The 14,746-nt window shown below is 37.8% G+C and overlaps 1 protein-coding gene across 1 annotated transcript in view; it reads right to left on the bottom strand.

Moving 5' to 3' along the window:
* LOC103479194 (low-density lipoprotein receptor-related protein 8) overlaps window positions 1-11,337 on the bottom strand; it is a 105,412-nt gene extending 94,075 nt beyond the window's left edge. Inside the window, exons 1-2 of the mRNA XM_017309857.1 lie at window positions 11,166-11,337; window positions 10,407-10,523 (exon numbers count right to left, since the gene is read on the bottom strand). Of these exons, the coding sequence (XP_017165346.1) occupies window positions 10,407-10,523; window positions 11,166-11,232 (184 nt within the window). The 5' untranslated portion in view covers window positions 11,233-11,337. The remainder of the gene's footprint in view (window positions 1-10,406; window positions 10,524-11,165) is intronic.
* Between the last annotated feature and the right edge of the window lie 3,409 nt (window positions 11,338-14,746).

Below are 14,746 nucleotides of genomic sequence, written 5' to 3'. Positions count from 1 at the left end.
ACCTGGATAAAGGCTAGGGGGGCGCTGGCCCAAAAAAGGTTGAGGAAAACTGGTCTAAATGAAGGTGAATTCATGGTTCCTTTTTCTACATAATGTAACCGGTAGTGCTTATGATTAAAAATAATAATAATTATGTGATCACCTGTCGATACCGATCGGAATCGGTATCGACAGGAAAAAACCTGATAGGCACATCTCTAGTAAGAAATATAATTAAACTGGCGTAACTAAGAAAGGATTGAACTAAAGTAAAACACAACCAAGGCTGATCTAATTAAATAGAAACTAAGCAACACAGAACATAATCCAACTGGAATCAAATAATCAAACCCCAAAATCACCCTGGACAAAGTAAAGCTGTGAAAACACACAAAGATTCTTTTCAATGCTTTTTTAAAATTATCTTAGGACCGTCACAGAACGCAGCTAGCACAGAAATTACATAAACTGAACTATTTAGCATTAGTACTGATTACAGATTCGTCATTTTGTGATTTTTTTAGTTTTCCCAAAAACATTGCTCATCTTGTCATAATCATGTGAACCATTTCTCGAGCCTCTGGACGTTTCCTGAGCTGGATACATCATTATGCTGAATGATGACTGATTAACAGCTTTCTGGGCAGCATAGATCAAGAGACAAAAACAGACCAAATGCATTTTAGGATGAGACTCTTATTGATGATAGTGATTATCTGCTCTCTTTTGCAGGGGACTAGCTGCAGGACAAGAAGCTGATTAAAGTCTGCGTGTGCAGTGAAAAGTTTGACATGCCAAGCCGAGCAGCTCTGCTTGTTAATAACTGGGTCGTCCACAGTTCATTCCCAGTCAGGGTCAATAGTTTCCTAGTTATACTAATGGTGCAGACCTGTGGGCATATGGACTGATCTGATGGCACTGGCGGCCCACACGCAAAGTTTCCACACCGTAATGGCGGCACTGTAATGAATCACCCTGTAGCTGGACAAGTGGAGATAAGTGAGCTGAGGTGACACTCGTTAAGTCATCCAGCTACAATGAATCATCTATAAAACAAAGACTGAGGTCTGAGGTTGCCATGTCAGAGCTATTGGTTCATCATTCCAGTCCACTAACATGGGTGCTGCTCCCCGTTACTCCAGCTTATCTCGAGACAGGGAATAACGCCATGTGTRGTTGTGGGATGAGTGTGTGCCCTCGACCACTAAGAAAGACATCAAAATAAAGTGGGACTCACACAGTCACACTTGGCTGAAGCCAGCGTCCCTGGAACTGTCGGCAATGATTCACAAGCTGGCCTGTTGAATCACATCAGCTGGCACTTTCTGTTAAAATGAGTCACAAATTCTGTAGGGCTACRACTTTTATAAGTGGTATCAACAGCTTTTCATGTGGCTCTTTAAATTTTTTTCCCTTTGTATTACAGATTTCTGATGAAACGAACTGGCCTGTGGATGTAAATACAGAGTTCTCATTCCAAATATCTGATATCATATTAACAGCAAGCGTGGGATCACATCAGCAGGGTTTCCCTCAGCGTATTACAAGCTTGGCGGACCACCAGGCTTTACTTATACCTTATTGTATAAACAAACAACAAATATTGTTTGTTTATTGTAATTTTTCTTTATACAACCGCAACAGAGATAGCAAAGTCTCTGCTGGTGAAACTGCTGAAAGCAAAATGGCAGCAAAGTAGTAGAAACTGAGAATAAGAGTCTTTTTTTAATCACCAGAACTCCATAATCACTTCCTGTCCGATCTACACAACAACTTCAGCGAATAAAGTCACAGATAAAAGATTTTAAAACATCCTGGACACTTTAATTAGGATGAAACAACTGAAGAGTAAAAAATATTTTTTTAAAGATTATTTTAATTGTGTTCTTTTATGTTTGTCTTTAGTGTTTAGGTATTATTATTAATGTGTTYCAATAACAAACACATATTTTCAAATTTCCTGTCAACTTTAAACATTTTTTAACTCAAAAACACAGTGGCCCTTTGGATGATTGCCCTAGTGCCCCTAGCACTTAGCAGGTTTCCTGGGGGAAAACTCTGCGAATGAATCACAAACTTATACTGTGCTGGAAATTTTTTTATCATGCAACATATTCAAACAAACATGCATCATTAAATCGACTGGTGTTTACTGGTAGCCAGAGGGAAATGAAAAAGCAGACATTAAAAACAAATCCACATTAAAGACAAAAGTGGTACCAGGAAGCAGTTTTCTGCAACTCATTGAGACATGTCTGCAGTTYCTTAAGGCTGCATAACGGTAAGAGAAAGCAAGACTTGAAAGAGAAAAACTAAACCTGCAACAGCAAATTTAAAAATGTTGGCTGCCTTTAACTCCTAAAATAAAGCAATATATCTAATTTCTACAGGAAATACACACATCAACTGCTGTACAAGAAACATTTTCCATAACGTCAAAGAAGCCAGTTTGAAAGGTCAACACCAATATAATTTTGTCCGTTTTAAATTCAGCCGCCCGTGACACTCTGATCTGCTACCAATATTAAAAAAATTGACGACTACAACAACATGGCTGGGAACAGTTTTTATGAATCTTGTTATTTTATCTTCTTATATTAGATTTTGTCCTTACAGAAATTTGGAGTTCAGAAATTGGCCCCACAATTATGACTAAACAGTTCAACACCCAAGCTTAAAAAAATGTAAAAAACATTTTACCCAATCATCAGTCAYCTGRCACTTGGCATTTACAGTACTAAATGCTTTCAGAGGCCAGCTGAGGTGTTAAAATTGTAATCTCACAACTGTGACCTTTAAGGAAAGCAAGCCTATAAATTTTTGTGATGCTTGATTATAATTTTTTTTTTTTTTATTTAACTTTTTATAACATGTTTGAAGTCCGAACACAGACATGAAAGCTCAGAAGAGATTATGCTGAATAGAAACCAGAGCAGCTCCAAACTGCTCTTTTTGAAACTTCACCATTATGTCCGCTTTTCATCTAAACAGAAACCGTACTTTAAATGTTACATGAGGCTCCGCCGAGTCCGTCTTGGGAAAACTCACTGCTTTTTATCCTTGGAAAGGCAGCTATTTTTCTCTCCCTTTTTTGGTGCTAAGGAGTAAAACATCAAGTGCAGAAGAGGATAATACATGGCAGATGTGGACGAGAGACTAAGACTGAGTGATGCTTTTCGCCCGACACATTAATCCCTCTCCCTCAATGTAAGTTTGTGTGTCACACACACACTAATCTGAGATAATAGCTCAATTGGAGCGGCAGACTTCTTAATGATCACTTAGAGCGAGCAGGCTTTGAGACGTACAAACACTGACCAGCGGTGTAGTATGGCCAGCCACTGGGGAAATAAAYGGTCACACAGACACTCATGCGGATAAAATTATATTAATGCTGCAACATTTAAGAAAGGCAAGTGGACACAACAATTAGTGCATTCTGGTGTACCAAGATATTTGCACTGGAAACTAGACCAAAATTACTTGGTCAGATTTTGTGTGGATTTTCCTGCTTTCAGGAACAGCTGGAATARATAAACTCTAAAAAATGTTYTAAAGATACATTTGAGRTTCTACAAATATAAAAGTATCAATTCGCCTTCCACTACTGCTGTAAGGGTGGATGAATACACCAAGAATTTCTGCCATTCAGAAATAAAACTTTTCTACTGGATGTCTAGATGAATGGATGGTGTTTGAAAAATGTGCCTGCAGATTAAGTAGTTGTGTAAATCTATTTAAAAAAGCAAACAAGAAGAAAGGCAAACAGTTTGGCGCTGACTCAGCATCCCAGAGGAAAGCACAGCATAGACTTTGTKATGTGGAAGCCTTCCTTCAGGTAGAGATGCTAAATTTATCAAAGTGGGTGATAAAGATCATTATCACATCCAAGCATGAAAAGAAAGACAGGCTGGGCTTTGAAGGYAAGAGGAAAAAATGGAAAGTGGGCGATATTCTTCTATCATCAGGACRAGGATTAAACTGTGTCTCTATGTCAGTGTTGGCACTAATCTGACTTCAGAAGTCTAAGGGGAGAAGTCTTTTGTTGCTTTCTCAACTGTCAGGCTCAGAAGGTGAGTGGGCCGGCCAGCTTTGAATCTAACCCTGTAGAAAGTTTGGAAGACAGACACAAAGATCTTTGCATACTCTGCAAGAACAGAGAAATTTGTTCTCCTTCCCAGAGCTGCAAGAACAAAACAACGCCATTAAGTTCTTCACTGCAAAAACAGAAAATCTTACAGAGTATTTCTGGTGTAATTTCTAGTTTCTTATTACACTTGAAATAAGACAAAACTAACTTACAAGTAACCTTTCAGTTATGGAAGATATGGAACATATGGAAGTTTGTTTTAAGTTAAAACTTCCTTAACATTGATTTTAAGAARTTTCACTGGCAGATTATGTAATTTATAATAAGACATTATTGTAAATAATGCGTTGTCTTATTGTGTTCTTAATTAAGTTCTTAAYTTTTTACTGGCTTAGTAATAAATTTAGCTTTGTYATTTTATTTTTATGTTTTCTTTTATCTTATTTATCACTGATGTTCAGCACTTTGTTTCAGTTCTGACTTGTGTTAAATCATTTTATAGATTAAGTTGATGATGATCAACATTATTAAATTGTGTCATAATTAAGGATACTGATTCCAAATGTATACTGTACTTTTTGGATTTTTTTTTACCCCCATTTTCTGTCCCATATATATTTTTTCCCTCCACAGCTCGACATTACATTGAGCTGCTCTGTCAGATAAAATTCAGTACAAATATGTTGTGGTTTGTTGGTACAATCTGAAATAATATGGGAGACTTAAGGGGGTGAATTTTGTGAGGCGATATGTATTCAATAACTTCAAAAATAAGAAAGTTGTTCACGAATGTGGCTAATGATGGCGTCCAATTATACATGTATGACTGTATGCGAGCATACAGGAGCGAGTGGTCAGTAGGGAATACAGATCAAATGATGGGGGATGGTGGGGTGGATGAAGAGATAAGACAGCAAACTCATGGTAATACTGTTGGGGGGGTTGGGGTCAACAGAAACGCTAAAGGATGATAAAGAATTGTTGTCCATCTACTGTATAATAACAGAATAGAGAACATCAGTGTTTCAGAAGCTTGACATTTGTTCAGCTCCCAGCAGCTCCAGTCAGGTCAGAAATTAAGTGACACTGGAGYGAAAAATGACCAGCTATGGTACAGGTTTCTTCCTGTCAGCACATTTAACAGCCACAGTCTGTTGCGCACATTTAGTCATTGGATGGCGTAGTTTGGTGTAGCGCTGCACAATGGAAGGCTGAGAACAAAACAGTGACGCTATCCACTCAGCAAATCAGAAACGTAATTAAAATATACAGAAATGATTACTAAAAGATTAACAAAAAACAGTGGTTTGTTATACTACACCAGTAGTAGTATTATAAATGGAAACAGATAAGGTGCACTGTAAGAAAAATRTATGTTAAAAAATACAAAATTGTATGAACATCTCTGTCAACTCTGACATTGATTTTTACCATAATTTAAATATTCGTCATGGTAAGTTTAAATCACATTTATGTTATTCCAAAACTGAAATGTTCAGTATTTTTACAGTACATYTCCCGTTAAATTTGCAAACATTTCTGTCATTTAAAAATTTCCGTATTTTTTAAAGTGTATCCCAACATCAGGCAACCTCAATTAACTACAACAATCTCAAAGGACTCTATTCAAAAAAAGTTCTGATTTATTTTATGTGCCAAAAAATGTACTCAAACTCTTAAATCAAAACCATGTCCAGATAGCTGCTGTAATGTCGTCTGTTCAACACACCAGCTTCTGCGCCTTCTACCCAAGATGCAATGTGGGAAGTAGAAAATACGTAAAAAATAACTTTTAAAAGTCTTTACAGAAAATTCCTTCACATTCTATTTCTATGGCACATTCAACCATTTTCATGCACATTTTGACAGTGTATAAAAACAGGATTATATTACAATGATACCTGTTAGTGACTAGGAAATGATAAGTCCATGTTGAGTTGTTAGACGTGAAGAGGTCAAACAAAGAAAAATGCTAATTAGTCAAAAAAAAACATAAGAAATAGACTGTATTTCAATAATTAAATACACTAMATTTAATTCTGTTAATCTAACAGGATTTTCAACTACATAATTAAATCTACATCAAGAGTCATTTTCCACTATACCTGTTGTCAATCAGAGCCAAGTACTCACACAGGCTCACACACATCCCAGCCCTCTGCTGACTGACAGTTCAGTCATTTATTCTCTGTGTGCATCATGAATAATGTGCTGGAGCCTCCAACATAGAGAGACAGAGACCTGGAACTGTTTGACCTGCCTGAGGGCAACAGTGACTGCCTAGACCGGTCCACAATCCATCACAGAGACAAACAGGACAAATAGCCRTTCWTACACACCTGGGGGCAATTCAGAGTGGCCAGGTAACTTTACTGGATATTTCTGGACAATGGTTGGAAGCCAGAGTACCCAGAGAAAACCCACGCAGGCATGGAGACATTGGAGACATTAATCGGATAAGAAAAATTGACACATTCTGCAGATTTTTCATTTAAGCCTTTCTTGAGACAATATTAGAAATATAGCAAAAAGATTCAAATAAATAATGCAATTTAATAAGAAAATAAACATTTTATTGTATAAAATGCAGCAACATTGCGAATGTTTGATCATTTGTAGCAAAGGATGCATTTGCAGCCAAATAAATACTTAGAACGTCAACATATGAAAAGCTCAGCTCTTTCTGCTCGACTTGGCATCAAAACGGATCAGAGGAGGGCAGATGAAAATAGATCTGTTGATTATTTTTTGGATTAACTGATTGATAATTGGATAGCAAAATGTGAAYTGTCATATGATGAGTGGTAGATAGATTACAGGCAGAAGGTTTTATATCTTAAATACAAAACTTATCATTTTTTGTACAGCTTTGGCATAATTACTGCTCTGAGTATGTTTTTTTCTGACTATGGCCTTTTTTCATGTCTGTGTACTACAGGTTGTGATTAATCTATTAYAAAGTTAGTTGACGATTACTTCACTAATTGATTCATCACAATTAATCTGATTAATTACGTCAGCCCTAATCTTAGGCCTAATTTCATTTTAAAAATTACAAATGAAAGCCTAAAGATGCGCACTCAAAGCTGCAGGACTCACTTTGTTGTGTACATCATCCCAGCACTGAAGGGCATGCTAGTTTTTGTTAGCTGTGATTATAGCCCCAACCCTTTTCCAAAAATGTAAACAAAAACATGTTGTGTAGCCACAATAACTGTCTCCCTGAAACAGTCTGTGTTTCTAATTTAAGTATTGAAAAAAAGGCACTTGCAAGAGGAATTAATTTATTTTTACTTTTCTTTTTTTTTGGAATCGATTCATTTGAGTCAGTCAATGAATCATTAAAGTGTTAAATTGGATTGATTTGTTTCCTCTGCTTTAAAACTTCTTGGATCTCAATCCAAYTATGCATGTGCTGCACAAACAAATCCATTCTGTGGAAGATCTACCTTAAAACTTTTGTCAGCATATAAAGGATTCGTTATTGACATGGTGCCAAAGCTTCAGACGGGAGACTCAGGTCAAGCATCAAAAGGACGTCCGACTCCACATCTGGCAGATGTTGTCTGGCTGCCTTTGTATTTAAAATACAAACTCTTGATCTCGAGTGAGAGTGCACTACCTTTGAGGTATCCAAGTGAGTTGGAACCAATTGTGGTGGGCCCGCAGACCCAGAGAGTGAAATCGCTCAAATCTAAGTTAAAGGTGAGGTTTACTCTTCCAAGCAGTTCACTGATTAGTCTCATGTCCTTGAAGCATCACGTCAATTGCAGTGTGAATTAAAATCTGCAACAGGCAAGAGTAAAAAGTCCCATCCTCTTTCTGTTGGTGACTTTACTCCTCAAGGACACTAATTCAGAGAAAAATTGTTCTTTCCTTTGACAAACCATCCTCTGAATGCACCTTCCCACAYGSACGCAGCTACCCACACACGGAGAGGAAACGGGCACAGAGTGAAGGCCAGACTCCACTGTAACAGAGCGAGGCTAGACGGTAACAATTAGACATTGGTGTGACTTGTCACAGCTTACAAGGCTTTCAGAAGCATCTTCACTCAAAACGTCAAATGTGTCAGAAGCTCCTCCTGACGGCAAAGACGCAGTGAAATGAAACAATTTTCCAGCGGCATAAACCATAAACGCAAATATCAGCCGTTGGTTTAGGGTAGAGACAGATGAATGCTTTACAAGCAAAGGTGTTCACTAACCTCCTGATTTCACTTGCATGTCAGAGAACAGATACAGAAATCCAACAGCAACACCTGGAGCCGTAGCATGGTTGGATGCAGCACATTAAGACAGGTCTGAGTGAGTGGGAGACTTTTTTGTTGTTGTTGGGGGTTTTTTTTAAGACAGAGGTGGAGATTAACAACAAGAAAAAGAGAGCGTATAGTGCACATACGGTCACAGAGGAGGGGAGGRGGGAGCAAAGAAAAATTCCTCCCAAGCCACAATTAACCCAGACACAAAAGAAGGTAGCTGTGCTGCAAACACGCAGCTCTTTGGCACGGGTATCAGCACAAACATTCTTTCTGAATGTAGGCCACTGGCACACAGTCAAAATAGAGAAACCTTCACGCACAACACAGCACAACACATGTGGGATGCRAGGAAAGCTCTGTGCATCAGACATGAAGCGGAAAGCAATCCATCTCTCACCTGGACCGCTTTTTTCTGTTTGAAGATGATTGGAGAAGGGTTCCACTCAATCAACCCTGGTTCTGAGAAAAGGAATGAAATCAGCCGGTACGCACGCTGAGCCTGGGGTGAACACGTGCTCTCACACCAAATCTATTTTCACTGGCATCTCTCTCTGCAATTTATGTCAGCCTTTATGCCCCTCTGAAATATGTTTGTATTAGAGATTTAAAAAAGCAACTAGAAAGACCTTGACTTATCAAGAGTGATGCAACCAAAACAAAAATTTACAGCAGGTGAAGGGGAGACAGGTCTGTTTAGCTGCTCAAAGCTATTGTTGCATCCGTAAAGGTTCCAAGGGGACTCTCTTAATGACGGTAATAAATCCACTTTATCGAAGTCAAAAGACGCAGCCAACGGAAAAATATGTTAAGCTACAAAAGTCAAGWTCCTAATGTGTGCTTTTGGCTGGTACGTATTTTTTCCTGTCATTTGTGACATTGATGAGAAACAATTTTTATGCATTTTTCTTTCTCCTRTCCTTTTCATATTTTATTGTATTTCTSCTTGTAAAAAGTTTTTTTTTATAGCTTGTAGCGTAATGGACCGGATGGCAAACATGCAACGCTCATGCAAGTTTGTCRTGTTCAAATCCTTTGGAACTGCACAAGCAGAAAACCAYTTTGGTTACGCCATTTATCTCYTTCATCCAATTTATAGCCAAATTAATCCTAAATAAGCGAGTTTGTACKTTTCTGGTAACTAATTCCTCACTTTCTGCACTTTATTTTTTCTAAATTGGCAAATCAGTCCATTTATGTTTACATTGTTCCGCCTAGGCCTGTCGCAATAAGCAAAAAACTAAAAAAAAATCTATTAATTGCATGATGAATTGCAACGAGCTCWATAATTTCCATTTGCATGATTCATCTTTTCTTTTTCTCTCTTTCCACCAAAAAATGGAGGACAAAAGTCTTCAGTCTTTTGTCCTGGTGCATTTTTGCCATTTTTTAAAGGACAATTTTGTGTACAGAGACTAAATAATTCATTTTATTTGTTGTTTTTTATATTTATTTTGGATATTTAAAATGATTTCCAGTTCTAGTGTAAATATCTGTTATAATTTAAAGTGTCTTTTGAGAATATGTTCTTTATGTCATTACTATTAGGTTTCTTGAAAATGGTCTCAAAACAATATTATCATTTATCGCAATAACTACATCTCCTGTGCTGATTTATCGCCAATCATCATTTGTTGGACTGACAAATATCTGCTGGAAAAATGTTGCTTATCGAACAACCTCACTCAAAAGTAAGCATCAAGCACAAATATATTCACACTCCTTAAACTTTTCTGCTTTCTTGTCTTTTTTTGCATTACAGTCTCAAACCTCAGCTTATTTTATTTTAAGTTTAAGTCAAAGGTGTGTCTGTGAGTCAGGSACTCGATACAATTCCTCACAACTTTGTGTAGGTCAACAATGTAAAATCTCCAGTGACCAAATATGAAAAAAACGTAAAAGTGAAGTGAATACTTTAACAAGGCACTATTCATTATAGCTAATAACTAGAAATAAATGGAGGGTAAATGATTTATTACTTTGCCCTGAATTGCCCCAACTCGTCGTTGTGTATAAGGAGACCATTTCTCACATTTACACGCACAATGTACTAATCCTCGCTGTAACTGRATCACTTACGGCAGTTTTCTTCGTCGCTGTTATCTGAGCAGTCGTCATCGTCGTCGCACCTCCAGATGGTCGGTATACACCTTTTGTTGTTGCACTGAAATTGTCCATCCTCACACTCATCAGTGGCTGGAAGAAGAAGAAAAAAACGAGAGAGGATATCAGGGTCCAGATGGATGATCACTGCAACAATATGTTTATGGATAAGTATAGTCGGTAGTTCGGCTGTCATTTGCAAATGAATACCTAATTGATATGCAGAATTCACTTGGGTCAACTGGAAGATGCGCTACAAGCGTCATTGTCTCCGTTTTCCACATTACCGCTCTGCTTTCTCGGGATATTTATTACTTCTAGGGGGGTGGGAGAAAGCAGAGAAGGCCCTCTGCTCCACAGTTCTAAATGAGCAGGTTCATTCAGTCTGGACTACTACACAGAGGCTGATACTACCTCTAATGCGGTGGGGTTATTGGAGATGCTCACTGCCGGGAWACACATGACTGGGACACAGCTTTTCGCGTCCTGAACACATGAAAGCAGCAAAACAAGCCAACCCAGTCATAAAAGAGCCAACCGGTATCGATAATAGCGATAACGAGTATATTTCTCTGTTTTCCCCTTAAGCTATGACAGGCACGCGCGCACTGAGTACCACRGACGCCCCCAATTAATCTACACACACCACSGTTTACATTGAACATCACTAACCACTGACGCGCACGAGGGGGGAGAAAACTACCACTATGTTTAAATGCAACGCGTATTACTTACCTTTCAGGTAAGGCAGCCTGAGAATGAACAAATGGAAAAGTAACAATATCCGTATATCCGACCACATATCTGGAGGARGTGACCGAGCTCATTCACATCCACGAAACAAAGCCTGAAAGCCGCTCTTGTTGTGGCGCTGCCGCTGCCGCTGCCAGACCGTCCGCTGCGAAACACCCACTCACTCCTGCCTCCACCCCATTGGCTGGTCTGGTGGAGACGAGAGCACGTGGGGCGGGGCGCCAGATTATTTTCCTCAAGATTTTATAATTGCAGTATTTAAAAAAGAATGACTCGAGCGTTATCAAATACAATAAATAAGGTCATTAGAATTTTAATTATCTTAAAAGTTATGAGGTTTCTAAATTATACAYTGAGTAGGCATAGCTTTATGATTCTTGACAGGTAAAGTGAACAACATTGATTATCTTCATAGTGGTATCTTTAATCGATATGTTAGGAGCCAAGAAATTAAGCAAGTGTAAGATTGTCAGTTTGGCGGATGTGTTTATCCAGGTTGTTTTATGAATTAATAAAAACAACCTGTTAGCTAGCTAACAAAAACTTCCTTATCCAAGAAGTTTTTCTGACAAAAAAAAGGTACAGTTTTCCTGGCTCATTGTTTGAAAACATTTTAAAAGTTTATATTTTTTCTGAATACATGTGGTTTCAGTCTAATGCTTAGGGCAGTTTTGACATATGTTTGCATAATCTTCCTGCTCATGAGACAAAATTCAACTGTAATAATAATCATCACTGTTAGTTATGATTGTGCTTGAATATAAAAACTATATTTGGTCACTTGAACCAAACTAGTTCTGATCTCTGCTCAGTTTACCTCCATCCATCTATTTTCATAGTGATTTCTCTCTGTCTGAAGTAGGACTGTACAGCATTTTGACTGCAATTGGTCAGTTTCTTGGATTCCCTGACTTTGCAGTTCAATTGTTCTGTAACTTTGATTCATATTGTTTCTTCTCAGTCTTCATTTTTAATACTTGAAGCCCCGTCTCCAATACTGCAGAAGTGGAAATCTTTGGTCCCCAAGGTGTGAAATTCTTGTTACTGACAAGACACGAGCTAGACTGAAGAGAGGAGCTTAATTTTTGGGGTTACTGTATCTCTATGAATATTACATATGAATGCTAACGTTTGTATGTAAAAAATACACTGCCGTAGTTTACAGATCACAAATCTGACCAATAAATAGAATTACTCTTCCAAACTTGCAACTCAGATTTAAAATGTGCATTCACATTTTTATTTTCTGATCATTTTCATATCCAAGAGAGTTCATGAGTAATTGAGTCACAAAATGCACCATTGGATTGATATATTTATAGAATATAGATTAAGATTGATACTTTGGTTGCCATTCATACATCTGATCTGTCCCAGGAGAGAAGTCGAGTATCTGAATTTGGGATTTTCATTATTTTTAAAATAATGTTATGTGTTTTCTGGGCATTTAGTAAATAGTATTGAATAACCTAATAGTATTGAATGTTACCTTCGGTTGTTATACAATTTGCTATATAGTATATATCCATCCATTTTCTTTTCACCCTTGTCCCTCAGTGGGGTTGGGAGGGTTGCTGGTGCCTATCTCCAGCTAGCGTGCCGGGCGAGAGGCGGGGTTCACCCTGGACAGGTCGCCAGTCTGTCGCAGGGCAACACAGAGACACACAGGACACACAACCATGCACACACACACTCACACCTAGGGACAATTTGGAGAACCCATTTAACCTGACAGTCATGTTTTTAGACTGTGGGAGGAAACCAGAGTACCTGGAGAAAACCCACGCATGCACAGGGAGAACATGCAAACTCCATGCAGAAAGACCAGGGCCGGGAATTGAACCCAGAACCTTCTTGCTGCAAGGCAACAGCTCTACCAACTGCACCACTGTGCAGCCGCTATATATATGAAATATTAAAATATAACTTAAAAGAAAACATATTTCCTGGTTTCATGCTTTAAAATTGGTTCTCTGTCTCTTTAAAAACTCATGGTCTTTCTGAAATCTAAAGAGGTCAGCTTTGTCATTTATTTCGCATCATGAATGAGAGAATTACCAAATTACCAGTTATGTTGCACAAAGAGAGTGAGTGTAAACATATTTAGAACATGACAGGCTGGCATTAGAGGTACAGTAGAGCCACAGTTTTAGGACTCATTATAAACCAAACCAGCGGTTCACTCTGCCGTCTCTCTCTGGAAACTCTTCTGCCCAATTATCAGCACTCTGCCCCAAGGAATAATGTGATAACTCTCATCTACATGCAAATTATGCAAAAGTTAAGGTGAATTGTTAGCTTTAGGGGTTCTCAATGAAAGCTGCTCCTGAGAAAAAGACCCCATGTATCTCTTTTATTAACTAAACAACAGATAAACTGTCTTCCTAAACCGACGGCTGTACATTTATCTCGTGGAGATAACAGTAGTTCACTTCCAGAGCTGCTCTTTTTTGCATTACATCCATCGCTGACAGACAGTATAATCATTTCAAACCGTCATAAGCTGGAGGATAACTTAATCCAACCTACTGTCTGTGTGATAAACACACCAGGAGATACCTCAGGTGTGTGTCCTATCAGTGTTACGCCRATGATAAAGAGAAAGATTTACTCATCGTGTCCCTGAAGTCTGTCTAATTTACTTAAGTCACCGCTTTACACCACTGCTTGGCAGAGATATCCTCACTTAAATCATAGTAAAGTGATGTTCTCATATTCGCCACAAGCAGTCATAACAATATTAAGTCTGCTGGATCCTTGGCTGTTCATATTCGGTCGGTCGCTGAAAACATGAATACCATTTTTGATCAAACACCTAAATGAGGGAAACTGGGTAAGCCTTTTTACCTTTGGTTTTGTCTTGTGTAACATTGTTTTATATGAGTACAATAAAATCAATAAAATATTTGCTAAAACAAAGTTTTTGTCTTCATCAGCTTGGAAACCATGTTTTTGATGCAACTTTTCACAAATATCCACATCTTACAGAAGAAAGTATATCCATCCTATCTTTTCTTGCAAATATATTATGTTTTGGGTGTTTTTTTAAAACAAAAAATATAAATATGCTTTTTCTTTAAAGAAAACAAGAAATATTCCTGAAAAATGAGAAATTGTTTTAAAAAGACAAAACAAAAACAAACTCAGGTAACATTTGTGGCTCTAAACAATTTGTCGATTGCTGTCTTGTCAGTATCTAAAACAGTTCACCATTTGTTTGATTTGCCAGACTCTACGGTTGAAACCAGAAATGTACATGCATTTAACAAAAAGACAAACACATTCGTTTTCTCACCTTCTAAAGTTAAATCACATCAAACTTTTCTTGTTTTAGCTTAGTTAGGCTTATCAAAATTATTTCTGTTTGCTAAATTCCAGAAAATGTGGCGAGAACATTTTTTATTTTTTAGAATTTTCCTTGTAACTTTCCTCGAATTCAAAAATATTATGTCAGGATTTTGTGACAGACAACACAAAGTTGCAAATAACTGAAGAGAAAGAAAAAGATATAATTTTTTATGCGCAGATTTATGAAAACTGATGTGTGTGTGTGTGTGTGTGTG

This window comes from Poecilia reticulata, linkage group LG17, assembly GCF_000633615.1.
Source record: "Poecilia reticulata strain Guanapo linkage group LG17, Guppy_female_1.0+MT, whole genome shotgun sequence".
Taxonomy (NCBI): Eukaryota; Metazoa; Chordata; class Actinopteri; order Cyprinodontiformes; family Poeciliidae; genus Poecilia; species Poecilia reticulata.
Note: the sequence above shows the minus strand (reverse complement) of the source record. Positions and strands in the feature narration are given on the sequence as shown.